Source organism: Myotis nattereri (assembly GCF_964212035.1).
Source record: "Myotis nattereri genome assembly, chromosome: X".
NCBI lineage: Eukaryota > Metazoa > Chordata > Mammalia > Chiroptera > Vespertilionidae > Myotis > Myotis nattereri.
In genome coordinates, this window is record NC_138078.1 from 113,665,838 (window position 1) to 113,683,354 (window position 17,517).

Below are 17,517 nucleotides of genomic sequence, written 5' to 3' on the forward strand. Positions count from 1 at the left end.
AAAATGGTTCAATAATTGTTTATTTTCAGCTTCAAACAATAAAAAGGAAACATTTCAGTTTTTTTAAAAAAAACTAAACCTGAAGTGAAATTCTGTACACATGAAACCTCATTTGCTTCTTGGGAACTATATGCAGCACATTGTGCTAAAAATATGGAATAGTTAACACTTTCAGCCATTTACTGAAAATAAATATGTAGAAACTAAGCAACAAGTTAAATACAGTAATGTACAACTCAACAATTTAAAGTTTCCTGCATGGAGCAATAAAACAGATAAATGAATAATTTAAGAAGATGCAACTGGGCCCTCTTCATTTGTGATTCTTGGCAATGTACTCAGGAAACTAAATTTCTGGTCACAGCTGAACCATTCCATTCCAATCTCATCTGAAAGAAACAAAGTGATTATATTGATAGATAAAAGAAGGAAGAAAAGAAGGAATGGGAGGAGGGAAGGATGACAGAAGGGAGAGGAGGAGGGGGAGGGGGGGAGGGAAGGAGGGAGGGAGGAGGGAGATAGGAAGGATGATAGGCAGGAAGAAGATGGAAGAAGAGGAGGAGGAAGGAAGAAAGAAAGCAGAGAGGGAGGGCGGGAGGGATGAAGGGAGGAAGGAAGGAAGGTTGGTTTAACAAAGAAGAAAAATCAGTGAGTTCTATCAGCAACATAGGCTTGAGTTAAGTCCCTAGATAAGGATGAAATATCTTTGTTTCTTAGTGCCCACTCTCAGAAACCATTCAAGACAGGCAGATTATGATGACTTCAATATAAAAAAACATTGAACATTTTATCTGTGCAAGCCCTCAAGTGGGGGAGGGGGGAAGGAAAAAATGAAATAGAAACACGTAAAACATTCTTCAGCAACAAGCAATAGCTTGTCAAAAGTAAACAGAACACATAGCAACAAAAAGGAACCAATTTTACATGATCAACAAAAAAAGAAAAAAATGACATCACATTTTTCACAAGGGTATGATTTTAATAGTGACTTATATTAAGATGCAATGTCTGCTAAATTATAAAAATTGCTTTAAAAATATATTGACTTAATTATACTTATTTCCTTTCCTTTATGTATTGACATTTTTCAAATACTGCATAATGAAATAAATTCAGAACACAATCATTACAACATGTGGCAAATAACTTATCTGCCTAACATTTTTCTCATTTATTTTTAAACTAATGCTTAACGCATTAAACTTTATTGATGAAAATACTACATTCACATATTTCATAAAACCAGAGCTAGGAGAGCCTTAAAAAATAATCACACTTCCATGAAATGCTGACAAATAATTTACATATCATATCTATACAGCATTCTGTTCACATCAGGTATAATCTTAATATCATAATTAATTATAATTGTGGATACACTAATGTTGAACTTACAATTTAATACTTAAAAATCATTGTTTCTGTCCATAATTGATGGATGGATAAACAAAATATGGTACACATTCATACAATGGAATATTATTCAGTTAATTAAAAAAATGAAGTTCTGATACATGCTATATATATCATGGATGAACATTGAATTCATAACTTTATGTGAAAGAAGCCAGACACAAAAGGTCACATGTTGCATAAGTACATTTTTATAAAATGTCCAAAACAGGCAACTCTATAGAGATAGAAAGTATAACATTTCCAGGAGCTGGGGGAAGGGAGAATTGGGAGCAACTGCTAACAGGTGGGGGGTGATAGAAATGTTCTGGAATTAGTGGTGATGGTTATACAGCATACTGAATAGTAAAAACCATTTTAAAATGGCAAGTTTTATGCTCTGTGCATTTCATTTCATTTTCTTAATAGCAAAAAAGTCAATGTTCCAATTAAGAGTATCATGACGGCCATAACTAGAAAAAGAAATAGGTTCTCAGTCATGAAGATGTCAGTCACAACAGGAGTATTACTGAGCAAGGGAAAATTTGGTGATATATTTAAGGGTTAAAAGATAAAACTGCTATTGCTGTAAAAATGTAATGATGATCTTTCCCACTTGTAAAGATGAAATTAAAAATTTTTATAAGAGGCCAAAATCCTCAAGCAATACAATCATCCCAATATTTTCAAATAGGAGTTCACACACAAATGCAGTCTATCTACATCATTAAGGAACTGGTTCCAGGAGGCGATTTCCTCTCCTTTCTGAAAAGAAGGATGAACTAATAGAACAGTGAAATTTTCATTAGATGCTGCTTCTGGATGGTGAATTTCGAGTAAAAATTGTATACACAGGGACCTTGCTGCAAGGAACTGTCTGGAGGTGAAAATAATGTTCTGAAAATCAGTGACTTTGGAATGTCTCATCAAGAGGATGGTGGTGTGTATTCATCTTCTGACTTAAAGCAGATTCCCATTAAATGGACAGCACCAGAAGCTCTTAATTATGGGAGATATCGTTCTGAGAGTGACGCATGGAGCTTTGGCATCCTCCTCTGGGAGACCTTCAGCTTAGGGATCTGTCCATACCCTGGAATGACAAATCAGCAAGCACAAAAGCAAGTGGAAAGAAGATACTGGGTGTCAGTCTCTCAGCAGTGTCCAGAGTGTATTTATAAAATAATGCTGAAGTGTTGGTATTACAAACTTGAAAATCAACCCAAGTTTAGTGAATTTCAGAAAGAAAACTGTCATCAAGAAGAAAGTCGCATAGTGATGAAACAGTGCCAAACTCAGCCTTCCAGCAAAATAATATTTTCTTCTCACTAACAATGAGTTTATACCACATTACCTGGAACATTCTCTAAGGTTTTTTAATTAACTATTTATTTTAAATATGGGCCACTTTTAACCACTGTAAATAAGTAACCCCAGGCTCTAACTGCAATGGATTGCATGGATCTATCTTTTTTACACCTAGAACTGCTGCTGTTTCTCAAAGGGTTTCTACTTCAAACTCAGTTCAGTGTTGGCTGCCCTCCATCATAGTCACCTTTACTTTATTAGTGCCATAAACTGCATTGGTAACACCATGTCTGCAGAACACAGTCTAACAAAAAGTGGCCCTCCATTCTGCTAAGACAAGATTACCTTTGTAAACATCACCTTCTATTAAGAATTATCTGAACATCCTGATTTTTTTTTCTTTTTAGTTGCCAGAAATGGGCCCTGCTTAATTAGTAACATTGCCATTTACCTATGTTCTATCACGTCCTCCTCCTTTGTTAGGGCATCAGAAAACTGCATGAAATGACCCCAAAGAGCACCCCCTAAGGGTTGAGGCAGCTGATTTTAAGTGATGTTATTTTACAGAGACCAATGACAGCAAGAAACAAGTTTGAAAAGTAGGGTGGTCTGGAGAAAAGAGCAGTTAAACTGATGATGAAAGTAGAGAAGAAAGACAAGTAAAAATTCAGCCTTCTTATTGGAGGTGTGCTTTTATAGACACACACTATCTAATTTTATGATCTAAGTCACCAAGAAGGTCCTAAGAAAAGTCTCAATTGTTCATAGATTCCTCATAAAAGAGCCCTCTTGGTGGCAAAATTTGCTTTAGAGAAAATATATGTCCACCAAATCAACAGATTGTTTTTGGTTAAGTATCTTCACCTCAAAGAAGGCAACCCAGAATTTAGTTCCCTTTATTTTCAGTAATGACTGAAGTTATCAGGATTTCATGATACTAGCTCTCAAGTTCTTTCTCTTTCTCTCCCTCTCCTTCACCCCTCTTTCTCTTTCTCCCTCCCTCCAAGTAAAAAGGCATATATGGATGAAGTTGACAGCTAAAAAGTCAAATGAACACTTAAAAGGAAGAAAGAAGTTAGAGGGACAGCCATCCACTATACTCCTTTCATTTACCCCTACAGTGCTACCTAGGATGTTTCATGTGGGTAAAATGTAACTCAGAGTTAAAACTGGGAATCTGTTGACCTGAATCTTAGCATACCCAGGGGTAACTCTCAGGATAAATGCATGTATTGGGGATAGTCACGCTTGGGGTAAATGTGGTATGAGAGCCTTTTGTAAGTGTTCATGTCTATGTCCAGATAAAAACAGCACAGCACCTTAGTGAATATTTGATCTACCTTAAGTGGAAGAAAGAAATGGAAAATTCCTCCTGTGTTCTCCAGTTTTTCAGTGGCTATGAATATCAGTGCAAAGAACTTACACCAAGTACTTTTAAAAGTATAAAGAACGCCCTCGTTGGTTTGGCTCAATGGATAGAGCATCGGCCTGTGGACTGAAGGGTCCCAGGTTCGATTCCAGTCAAGGGCACATGCCCGGGTTGCAGGCTCGATCCCCAGTAGGAGGTGTGTAGGAGGCAACCAATCAATGATTCTCTCTCATCATTGATGTTTCTATCTCTCTTTCCCTCTCCCTTCCTCTCTGAAATATATATATATTATAAAGAATGATAATGAAGATAAAAATAGTTTGTGTATATCAGTTCAATCTCCTAACAAAACTTTTGTACACATCCAATGATTCTACATACAGACCCAAATGAAAGCATAATAAACCTGCCCTCAAAAAACACTTTGCAGCATACAAAGCAACTTCTTTTTAAATAGTATATTATCAAATGCTGTAAATAAACAGAACCTTTTTTTGAGAGAGAGAGAAAAAAAGTCAATGCTGTTTCACATCAATCCCAAAGAGATACACTTAACACTTCTGTACATAGCTCTCCATATGAAGTTAACAGAGTTGCTGAAACCTAGCAAGTAATAAAGAAAAATACTTGGTTGTTTGATTATAAGGAAGGAATGAAATTACTGCCTTTAACAAGATCACAACCTAAGTACAGGGACATGTAACATACTCATATATAAATAAGAATCAGTGACTAGGACTCTGTAAGAAAGCCCACAAACACACATAAGCAATGGGAAACTACTGAGAAAGAAACTTAACTAGACGCTCTCTACTCTAACACATTACCAGCATCTAGGACTATGCCTTGACATGGCAACACAGTCTACACAGTCCTAAAATAAGCAATCTTTGAGCACTTCAGTCGAAATAAGGCTCATAACAGTAATTATAAAATCAACTGTTTATAGGGGTTAGTATATTATGGAAACAAATGAAGTGAGCTGGGTGGGGACTGATTGAAATAAAATAAAAATTTAAAAAGACCCACTCTCTGTATAAGGAAGAGGGGGGCACAGCACCTTGGCAGGTCTAGCTGATTGCTGCCATACAAAAATCAGAACACAATATTGCCAGATGTCCCAATTTTTCAAGAGAAACTGAAATTCTGATTTGTCAACTCTTCTGATTTTTAAAGATGATCACTTTTTAAAAATGTTAAATATTGTGTGACTCCAGGAGATACATCTAATGAGCCACGTTTTGCTCAAGGCCTGGGAATTTACAACCCTGGGTTTAAAGCATAAAAGAATTGATTAGGTTACACATATGAGACTGGAGCTGAGACGGACCTACAAAATATATTAGGCCTTATTGGAGTGGAGGATTAGAATAGGAATGTAGTATATTACAAATACAGATGGAGAGGATAGATCTAACTGCTAATATTCTTTGAAATCAAGTATAAAGTCCAAGATTGAGCCTCTCAAAATCTGGGAGACAGTCTCAGTTTAGTATAGCATAGCATCTGGTTCTAAAAGGACTCTCAATGATCTAACTTAACTGAGCTCCACATTCATGAATTGAGGACCACATGTATCAAATTCAAATTGAGAAGCTAAAGGATGGTTCTAAAAAGAAAAATTTAATTGGCATGAATTTTTAAAGATTAAACTAAAGGAAAGGTTAAAGGCAAAGCAGCTAGTAGTGTTCAAGGAACTAAATCAAGGAGAGATAAGGAATTTGGACAAAGACTTTAGCAATAACAAGTGAGAAAAGATAGAAAACAAGCAGGAAGAATGGTGCAAGTAAAACTGTGAGAGAAAAAGAAGACAAAAGACTTTGCAAGGAATTAAATCTGGGTCACATTTATATATTGTATTTCTTAACTCTAATGCAATCGTTTTAATGTTTCTGAAATCAGGATGATACTTATAATAAATGTCCTTTCTCTATTCACTCTTCTCAAAAAACAGGTATAGAAACCAATGATTCTTAAAATTAATGACATCTTTGAATCACAGAAATGTGAGACACGCAGCAGCTCTCCTTTCTGTAGAATGTAAAATAAAATTAAAAACAGCAGGAAGCAGCAGATTTGAGGTAGCCTAACGGTAAATGGTGCTAATCCGAAATGATGAGACCTCTAAAGGTAAAGGCAGAACAACAGAAAGACCTAACCAACCCTAGAATGTATCCAATAGGAGGCAGCTGGCAAAAGGAAATACCAACCTCACAAAATTAAGAGACTACCCAAGAAGAAAGTACAGTACATAATTGTCAGCAAGAAATTGAACAGAATGACCATCATGCTAAATGAACCTTAAAAGGGTATCTGAATTAAGAAGCTCTGCTACAAGACCACCAACCTAACACCCCAGGCCAGTCTTTTCCTGCCTTTGGTCCTGAGAGATTATATAGAGAGGTAAAGTACAAATAATCCATGGCCTATGTGAAGAACTCAAAGGAATCTTTAGCATAACTTTCACATACAAAAAAATAATATTTAGGTACTGAGTAAAGAGAGATGGATAAAATAACAGTGAAAATTGTTAGTTATGGTTAGCCCATTCCTAACAAAGATATAAGAGGTAGGGTTTTTGGTTTTCTTTAATAAGGAGACCGTGTGAAAGGAGAAGTAAAAAGCAAAATGCCAAACTAAAAGAAAGGCTAAGCCCGGCTGGCGTTGCTCAGTGATTGAGCATCGACCTATGAAACAGAGGTCATGGTTCGATTCCCAGTCAGGGCACATGCCTGGGTCTTGAGCTGGATCCCCAGTAGGGGGCCTGCAGGAGGCAGCTGATCGATGGTTCTCTGTCATCATTGATGTTTCTATTTCTTTCTCCCTCTCCCTTTACTTTCCTCTCTCTGCAATCAATAAAAACGTATGAAAATTAAATAAAAGGTTAAGGTGAAGAATAAAAAAAGATTAAGAGTTTATAGTTCACTAGAGAAGATAGTTGTTGAGGTGGAGATGACTAAAACTGAAGAATGGGCAATAATATTACTTTTACAATATTTCTAATTATAAAAAATTACTAAATTCTAAATGCTCTCTCATAACTCTCATTTTACCCCACTCTACTACTTAGATAACAAGCACAGATAACGAAGCAGAAAAAAACACACTATTAGTCAGGAGGTTACCTATCTGGAACTGCAAAACCCTGCTTTGAAGACAAAATAACAACAAAAAAATCTATACCCTATAGCTTATACCCTAATACAGAACAGGCTCTTAGACATTTCTCACTCTCAAAAACAACTGTAAAGAGTCTTGGTTTTCTGTATGGTTTTATAAAAAAAAAAAATGGAAGCAGCAAATAATATTTGGGGGAGGGTACAGACAGCAAGCATACTTGATATCTTTAAGAAGTGACAGCTAATATGGAAGCAGGAAAATGGACTATAAAAAGAGTAAAAAACCTTCAAATACAGTCACACTGAACCATTAAATGTAGAGGGTAAATCATCCTACATACCTCAATAATCCTAAGGCATCACCAAACAATAACTATTTAGATGATGACCTGAGTGCTCAAAAAAAGTCTATATTAGGTTCTGAACACTCTGACCACAAAGACAGTGGACTATCGTCCACATACAATTTACTAAAGATGGTTAAAACACTTTTTAAATCTCACATAAAGCATGAATACCTTGAAAACAAAGCTGCAGATTTTAAATTCTAGAACTAAAAGCACAGACCAGATTTTTCAGCTTTGCAAAACCTGGGCACCGGTAGAAAAAGAGGCACAAAAACTTAAAATAAAAATCTCCAAATAACATGTCTGCATGAACAGGCAAAAAAGAACAGAGAACACGAAAGGGCAAGAAGACCTATGTTTAAGTATTGGCTCTGCTAGCTAGAGTCTCTGTCACCCTCCTCAACTTAAACTTTCAGAGTCTCAGTTTTTTCACCTGTAAAATGCAGATGCCACAACCACCTACAAGGCTATGACACTTAAAAAAGTAATTAATTATCCAGAGAAGATGGGAATGAGTGGTGAAAAGAAAACCAGATGTTCTTAAGTACATCTTGGTGTTAAAAAAAAAATAGCTAATCAGCAAGCTTAAAATGAAAACAGCTTAAAAATAACTGTGAATTTTGTTTTGCATCTATACCCAAAGACCTAGTCATTATATTTAGGTGAAAAATGCTACTTGTACTTTGCAAAATGGATCTAGTTTCTTCATCATCATCATCATCAGACCTCATTTCATAAAATTTCTCTTTAAATGAAAAGGAGGTGAGAGAACACTCACCTTGATGGAAAGTCTTCATTATCTGTGTTTGTCCGAGGACTTATGAGTAGATGACAAATTAAGGGGAAAACTAGGGAAAAAAGAATGGTGTCTCATCTTTTAGTACAATCCCTTAGCTTGCAGGCCTATTTGGCTCTAACTAGCTGGTAGCCTCAAACTCTACCAGCTCTGCTTGTCTGCTGCATCATCTTGCCCTTCAATTCCCCATGCTCCCAGCCCAAAGGACTCTGTTCTTTTTCTTCCTCTCAATGATAATACAGACAGAAGGACTCCAAAATCCCTTGGTGGCATAAGACAACCTCAGTCAACAAAGAAGTTTAAAAAACATATCAATTCTCCCACTTCCACATTTCTTATATTTGAGAGGATTAACTGGAGAGACCATTTAAAAGCTAAGAGGCTCTTAAGCATTTAGAGCACATACTACAAGGGTACAATTCTAAACATGAACAGTATCAAAGCTTTCCATTTCACTGATTAAAAGCATCAATAAGATGAAAAGGATATTGTTTCTTCTCTTCCTTTCCTCCTGAACTGTCCCGTTTCTCTTTCTTTTCTATCTTTTCTTTATCATGCCTGGACTCCTATAAGGAATGGTGGAATTAGTTGGGGAAGGGAAAACCAAATTAAAAAATCAGCTCAAAATCTCTTTTCAATCACCCACCAGTCATAAATTTTTCTTCAAAAACTTATTTAATAGGACACCAAAAGCACAAGCAACAACAAAGAATTGGATTTCATCAAATAAACACTTTCATGCATCAAGTTACACTATCAAGAAAGTGAAAAGACAATCTACCAAATGGGAGAAAGTATTTGCAAATCATAGATCTCATAAGAGTCTAAGTATCAGACTATATACAGGATTCTTACAACTGAGCAACAAAAAGACAAATAATCCAATTAAAAATGGCCAAAGCATCTGAATAAATTTCTCCAAAGAGGATATACAAATGGCCAAAAAGCACATGAAAAGATACTCAACATCATTAGTCATTAAGGAAATGCAAAATCAAAACCACAATGAGATGCCACTTCACACCCACTAGGATGGCTATGTAATAAAAAATAAAATTTAAATTAAAAAAATATTGAAAAGAATGTAGAGAAATTGGCACCCTCATGCATTGCTGGTAGAAATATAAATTGTGCTGCCACTGTGGAAAACAGTTTGGTGGTTCCTCAAAAAGTTAAACATAGCATTACCATATAACCCAGAAATTCCACTCCTGGGTATATACACACAAGATTTTAAAACAAGTATTCAAACATATACTAATAGCAGCACTATTCACAATAGCCAAAAGGTGGAAAACACAAAAGTCCAACAAATGGTCAACAAATGTGGTATATTCATACAATGAAATATTATTTAGCCATATAAAGAAATGAAGTACTACTGATTCATGCTACACTATGGGAGAATCTCAAAAACATTATGCTAAATGAAAGATGTCAGACACAAAAGGCCACTTTATTACATGATTCCATTTATATGAAATATCCAAAACTGGTAAATCCACAGAGACAGAAAGCAGATTAGTTTTTTTCACGTGATAAAGGGAAGGGAAAATGGGGAATGCAGCTTAATGGGTATGGAGTCTCCCTTTGAGGTGATGAAAATGTTTTGGAACTAGACAGAGATGGTGATTGCACAACACTGTAAAGATACTAAATGCTTGTATACTTTAAAATGACTAATTTTGTTATGTAAATTTTAACTCAATTTAAAAAATATTTAAAAGGAGCAACCTCCCCTCTAAAGCATATAGAAATCTTTAAACTATCACCTTATAATTTTCTAAAACTGCTTTTAATAACTATAAATTTAACAAGTATAAATATATAAAATATACATATTTTGAATATACAACAAAATAATGCTTTACACTTTAGTGATGACTTGCTTACTTAATGGCTGATGCATGAGATGTATTTTGAATATCATCCATTAGTAAGTATCTAAGAGAATGCACACTACACTTAATGTGAGAATCAAATACAAGTTGCAAACACATAAGGTTATTAGGAGAATATGTTATAAAAATGTTTAGAATCACAAACATTTTTTACTTTATGACACTAATGATCAGGGAGAATACATGTAACCATATTTTAATCTCATGAATACAGAGAAATTAAAAGCATTGTTAGTGGAGGAAAAAGAAAACACAAAAAGAAGGGCTGAAACTCAAGGGACAGAAATAGGTGGGAGTGGAATGGAGAGGAAAGGAATTTCAGAGGTAAACTAATTCTACCCTCCCAGTAATTTGGGACTGAGGTGGTTTGAATTCCCCAGATAACCTGCCCTCTCTTACTGTCTCATCTTTCCATCCCAAATAATTAACAAAAGACTATTTGACTATAAAAGAACCTCAATATTTGCTGCATTTTCAAAGGGTTAATTTTCTAAGTAAAGTACATTGTTCCTTTGTTGTCCCAATTTACCTTTTTGCCACTGGAGGAGATTTTATCCATTTTTTCTGATTTAAATGAATCACCGCCTTTTTCTTTGCCTGAAGATTTGGACTTATTTTTTTCCTTGTCTTTCTCATTTGGATAAGGAGACTCACATGGGCTTTCACTTTTGTGTTTTGAAACCGCCACTAAAATTATAAAAGAGAATCATGAAAGCCATTTCCAATTCAGTTTGACAATTGTTTTAAAAGTATTGATAAGTCTACCTACTTGTTCCATTTTCCTCTTTTCGCCTCTTGGTTAAGTCCGGTAGCACTTCACGGTCATTGTTTGAGTGATCCTAGAACCAAGAATTGTGAACTACATTGATCAAGAGTTTTTTGTTTTGTTTTGTTTTCAAAGTATTACTTTTATGCAAGAAGCGCACAGCATTATAGAATATTTGCGATAGTTTCACATACTTGGTAAAATGACATGAAAGACAAGCAGAGCTGGGAGAGATTATTAGGCTGAAGATCCTTATTACTGTAGAAGATTCAAACACACTTTAGGATGAAAATACCAATTAAAACACTAAATAACAGATTGCCATGCAACAAACTAGTACTTTAAAAATAGGCAACAAACATACTATTGTACACAATAACGAGCTTTCCAAACTAGTTTTAAAAAATTACAAACCCTTTTCCGTTCCTTCCTGTCCTTTTCATCTTTTTTCTCTCTTTCTCTGGATCTTTCCCTTGACTTGTCCAAATCTTTCTTGTCCATTTCTCTCTCCTTACTCTTGGACAGTGGTGAAGGAGTATGATTAAGGTAGAGCTGTTAAATTAAGGCAACATTACTAAAGATTATTAGTTTTCCAGTATTGGTATCATTTGCTTGATTGTTTATTTAATGAAAGACAATTGGTAGTGAGACCCCAAGTCAAAACTGGTGAGCTGTCTGGATTACAAGAGGTAAAATAAAAGAGCATGGCACAAATTATGCAAAGACTTCAATTCTTGGGCTTATAAAATTACCAGTTCATTCCTGCCTCGACTGAGATTCATTAGTAAATTCACAAGCTACAGTTCCTTTTACAGCTCTATTGAGAAGACCTATAACCACCATTACAATAGTCCGTATGTGAAAAATAGTGACTAGACTTGCTCTACTGTAAAAAAAAATTACAAACCTCTACAAAATCATGGAAATTTTAAATAGTTTTACCATCTACTGATAGGTAATCAATGACAGTGAGCAAAAGTATAAAATAAAGCCTAGACATAACTAATAAGTCTTTTCTACCTCAGAGTATATCATGCATAGATTATCCTAAATTACTTTTACAAATGTAAAGGCTACATAGTCTCCACTTCTGAAAGCACTCAAATTTATATCTAATTATCACAACTAACTGTGAATTTTGCCTTACTAGTTCTAAATAATTCAGTAAACTATATTAGTCAGCTGCGGATGATGAAACACCTCAAAGACTGAAAAATGATAAATCAATGTTCTCTGCTTATTCTTTCTCTGCCAAACGACCCATAGACAATAAAACAGCTAAAAATCAAGGATTGCTGTCTAGTAATTAAGAGATAACTTTACTTATGCAAGTTGTAAATATGGAAATCTACTATAAAAGAAATCATTCAGGAAGCAATCAAATACCTAACCTTACAGCATTTATAACTGTGCTACAAGCTTATGTTTAAGACATTAAAAGTATTAGGCAGCAGAATACTGAATATAACTTGTTACATAACTACACAATTCTAGATATACCTTAGCAATGAAAAGAACAGTGAGTCAGAAGTCAAATATTGTTACACAATGAAATCCTTTGATATTCAAAGGAATACATGAAAAAGACAAACATCACTTTGAGAATTAAAGAAACACATTTTTTTAACACCACCAAATATTTTCAATTCAGCTGGCTCAGAAATAGTGCTATAGCAATACAGAAGTAGATTCTTTAAAATTTCAATGTTTAAAAGTTGGTGATCAACTGAAATAAACAAAATGTTCATTATTAACAAAGAGCAAGAGAATGAAAAAACAGTCATAAAAGTGTTTGTGCAAAATGTACTCTTGCTGGGTATAATGCACTAAATGACACTTCATGATTTTCTGTATGCAAGTTGTATTCCAGTCTTAATATTACTCATGAAACTGACAAGACAATGGAAATAATATATTACTGCAATACTTGAAAAAGATTTCTCTAAAGGAAGTATTGCTTAATTCTCCCAATAGAAACAAAAAAAATAGTTTTGGTACAAATAAGCACCCATGTGCACACACATACACACGCACACACACATACACAAGAATGAAGTTTTTAATTGTGCCTAACTTGAATTCTGTATTGCTAGAAATTGAGAAACCTAAAAAATTTTAGTTTAGAAATGTATTCAATTATATTCCTTCTTTCTACCCTCTTAAGAAGAACAGTTCTGATCACAATACTCTTTTCCACAAAAACAAAGTCTCTCATTACCTATGGGATAAAATGCATACTCTTCAGCTTAGGTATTCCAAACTCTTCGCAATCTTTGCACAATTATATTCTACTAGGGAGCACCCAATACATTCTATGCTGTGGCTACTACTGTTCCCTAACACCCTGCCCTTCCCAGTTCTCTTCACCAAAATGGTTGTTCACTTTTACCTTAATCCAGTGGTTCTCAACCTTCTGACCCTTTAAATACAGTTCCTCATGTTGTGACCCAACCATAAAATTATTTTCGTTGCTACTTCATAACTGTAATGTTGCTGTTATGAATCGTAATGTAAATATCTGATATGCAGGATGGTCTTAGGCGACCCCTGTGAAAGGGTCGTTCAACCTCTATGAAAGGGGTCGTGACCCACAGGTTGAGAACCACTGCCTTAATCTCTTAAAATCCTACTTAGCCTTCAAATTCAGCTCAGAAGTCATCATCAGTTTGACTGTCCCTCGACTCTGCAACTCACTTTCTGGTAAACTCATATTACTTCATATTAACCTTTTTGTGATAGGAATTCCCTGTTAAATTCATGTCATTTATTTTTTACCATAGTTTCCAGTATGGTAAGGAACTAATGTATCTTTTCTGCTTTAACACACTTACTAGTGCCTTGTACACACACACAGTGAGTACTCAATAAATGTCTGCCAAATAAAATTAATGATTTGTTAAATTGATCTGCATGAAGCATTGTTGAATTTTGGGTTTTATTTGCTTTATTTTTGACATTACGTTCATTAGATCCAAAAAACAATTTGATTGATTTTCAAAATCTGTTTAAGAGAACACTGCTATATTTTTATTAAGGATACAATATATAAAGACAGTGTCATTTGCAGGATTGGGTTTGGTTGTAAATACTTGTTTTAAAATGGTAACAGAAATTAAAAGTAGCATTCTCTTTTGAGGTGGGTATTGCTGCCCTCCTAAATTACATAGAACCTACGTTAAAGGAGCATGCTTTTCACACATTCTTTATCAAATGCAACTAGTAGGATTGCTAGGTAAAAATACAACTGACCAAAATTGGAAATATGCCAATTGGAAATTGGGGTAAAAGGTGAACTGACAAAATATTTGGATACTAAGCTAGATTTTTCTCCCTTTAATCAAGTGAAAATAGTAAGTAAAAAAAAAAAAAATTTAAAGAGTATCCCAGGGCATAACTCAAAGGTTAAACTAAAGCAGGGAAACAATTTTATATGTACAAGTGACAAGACAGCATGAAAAAATAGACACATTTCTTTTGAGTCCTCTAAAAAATAAAAGCTACCCCAGGAGCAGTAAGTATATACAGATCAAGTTTAGAGATCATTCGAAGTCTAGTAATTTTTGCCCTCTGACAAATATAGGCTATTAAAATTTCCCACACACATAAAAATGCAACATCAATTACTGTGCAGACCAGTAAACTTTGGATGCTTTACCAAAGTCCAAAGGCCTAAGAATTAATTTCAAATATTTATTTAACACCAAATAATATTGCTAGGTACCATACTAAAGCACAAAAGATCTGAAAAGTGGTGTGAAACTCATAATTTTTACAAGTGTATTCATATGCCATTTTCAAAATGTTCTGGTTGTCTGTGTAATAAACTATTGAATTTTAAATGTCCAAAAAGTCACCGTCTTTTTTTTTTTTTAAGAGAAGTAGTAAGATTGAATTAAATCATTATAAGTTTAAAAAAAAACAAGACAAACACGGTAAAAGAGTTAGGAACCCTGTCAACGACTGTTGAAATGGGTGCTAAGAATCAAGGAACCATAATGTCTTTTCTTGCAATTTGTTTTCATTGTGGTAATAAGAACATCTGAGGAATCTTAACTGTAGTCCAAGTTTTGATACTGACAAGTTATATGCCACTGGGAAAGGACCAAGAACGTCTTCAGTCTCTTAGTCAAAAATACACTAACACCTATGCTATCTACCTCATAGCACTGTAATGAGCACAAAATGAGATAACATATGTTTCTCTCACATATGTTTATTTTCAAAAGGTTTTCACAAATGTAAAGAACCATAATCTTCATCATTGATTAGAAAATCCAGTTAACTTTATATAACAGCAGGTTTCAAACTGCTTCAAAGTATGTTTCAGAAAATAAATATTCACAAGGCAACATTGTAAACCCATAAATTTAAAGTAGCCCACACAAGCCACTGATGATTAAAACTGACATACACAATCCCAAACTGGTTGTGAAAACCTATTATATTGCAATACATATTTAATGTAGCCAATAAAAAGTTTTACTTTAAAAGAAAACATTCACAGTACAAGCTGACACTCTTTTGATTAATACAGTATATTCTAAAAACAATGCTACAATTTCAGGACACAGGCACAATGGCTAATCTAAACTGTTAAAAATTAATGCTTATTTGCCCAATATCCACAGACATTTCATTATAAAGCTATAGATCTAGAAGCAATTAGTACTGTCAACTGGCTTTGTTTCAAAATTTCATTTTATATTGGTCCACCAGTAAAGAATCATACTTAGATATATAAGAGGAGGCAAAGTAGAATATAAAAGTAAAGGAGAGTACAAGTTTTATAATAATAAAGACAAAATAACATGAACAATGGACAATTCAACTACAATAATGAAATGAACTCTGTAATAAGATATACAAACTGCACATTATTTTTAGTAGCAGTACTACTCAAGAAAGTAGAGTAATAGGCAAGAATTAATACTGACATGTAAACACAACCATCAAGTTGAGTATTCCACCTCCAGGAAAATGATTAGTTTATACTGACCATATTTCTTGATATTATGCTGCAACTACCAAAAAGGTAGCTCAGCATAGGCAATATAAATAATTTTATGGATTAAGATGGGCTCAGTTTTTAGAATGGTTATGTGAATGCATCAAATTTATGTTTTGGTCTTTCAGGCTGTCTAAAAAAGTCAGAAAACAGCCTGACAGATTTGTTTTAAGAAATTATATAAGCCTACTCCCCAAAACAAGCCAACAATGTCTTCCCCAAACCTTAATTTCCAGATTTTGAAGCATAAAAGGGTAATGCATAACACAGCAAGCAAGGAGAGATTATAGAAATGTTGCCACATTACACACATTTTAGAACAATCTCATTAAAAGGGACCACTGTCATCCATTGTTTCAGTTTGTGATAGGTATTCATTAAAGTTATCATACTGAATTTACTAGGGCAAGGGTAAAGAATTGTTTTGTATTACTTAGGCATGATGATTTTAAAAGACTCAAACCTTTGCTGAAGACTCCTTGAGTTCGATGAGACTGTCCTGTAGAAAATGAATGGAGATGACAGGTGAGCTGGCATAGTTCTCAGAACCCAGAAGAACGTTGGGAGATATGGCTGTAACCTGAAAATAAACCAGCTACTTCTTGTGAGGATAAATCTCGTGATGTCATTAGTACATGAATATCAACAATAAAAAAAAAGCAAAACTATGTAATGGAATTGTAATGTTAAAAAAAACTAAATAAATTATATGTACTCAATGTAAAAAATAAACTGTCTCTGCTCAGAATTTAAAAATAAATGTCAATGCCACATTTTCCATTACACTGTAAGTTACAGGTAATGTTAAGAGGCTTAAGAAATCAAGCGATTTTTTTTCCTACACAAAAAGTTTAAAATAGTGGGGGTCACTGTGGAAGAACAACACTATCGTGCATTTTCATAGTTTTTCTTTAATTGGGAGGTTTCCATTTTTACTTTACTGTGACTCAAACATAAATAAATACATATATTTCATATCCTAGCCAGAAAACTCAGTGGCATTATATTAAAAGAAAACAAAATGTAATATTATAAAAGACTGATTTTTTTTTATTTTGCAAAGTGCCTCTGATGGTGCATCTCATACCTCCCAGAACAAAACAAAGCAAAACAAACAAAACACCAAAAAACAAAAAAAAAAGCACTTCAAAGAAAGAAAAGGAAATAAATTACGGTATTCCACCACAGTGCTCTTGATGAAGAATTAGTTAACTTACAGTTTTAAAGTTCAACGTATTGCAAATTCAAAGATTCCATGAAATTAGATGGCTTTAGAATTAAAATTAAATATCAAGCAAGGAATGGCTACCCTGAGTCTTCAAGAAGGCTACACCCACGATTTTGTGCTGCAGTTGAATGCCTGGGGTTTCTCTTTGCTTGGTGGTAGGATTGGATGCCACATCTGCTTTTATCATAACGCAAGGTTCAACTTGTTGGGAACCCAATGGGTATAAACAAACCTCCAAGGGAAGATACAACAGAAGCTGCATGCTCACTGAATATACACTACAGGAGAA

The 17,517-nt window shown here is 34.3% G+C and overlaps 1 protein-coding gene across 2 annotated transcripts in view; it reads right to left on the reverse strand.

Annotated features, from left to right (window-relative positions):
* Positions 1 to 1,128: 1,128 nt before the first annotated feature.
* THOC2 (THO complex subunit 2) overlaps positions 1,129 to 17,517 on the reverse strand; it is a gene marked incomplete at both ends in the record, with an annotated part of 134,064 nt that continues 117,675 nt past the window's right edge. Inside the window, 7 exons of one of the 2 annotated variants that reach the window (XM_081115184.1) lie at positions 1,129 to 2,482; positions 8,311 to 8,356; positions 8,818 to 8,894; positions 10,759 to 10,916; positions 10,999 to 11,068; positions 11,410 to 11,547; positions 16,464 to 16,580. In XM_081115184.1, the coding sequence (XP_080971310.1) occupies positions 8,329 to 8,356; positions 8,818 to 8,894; positions 10,759 to 10,916; positions 10,999 to 11,068; positions 11,410 to 11,547; positions 16,464 to 16,580 (588 nt within the window). Of the gene's footprint in view, positions 2,483 to 8,310; positions 8,357 to 8,780; positions 8,895 to 10,758; positions 10,917 to 10,998; positions 11,069 to 11,409; positions 11,548 to 16,463; positions 16,596 to 17,517 lie in introns of those variants that run through there. The other variant, XM_081115183.1, reaches the window with a different exon arrangement.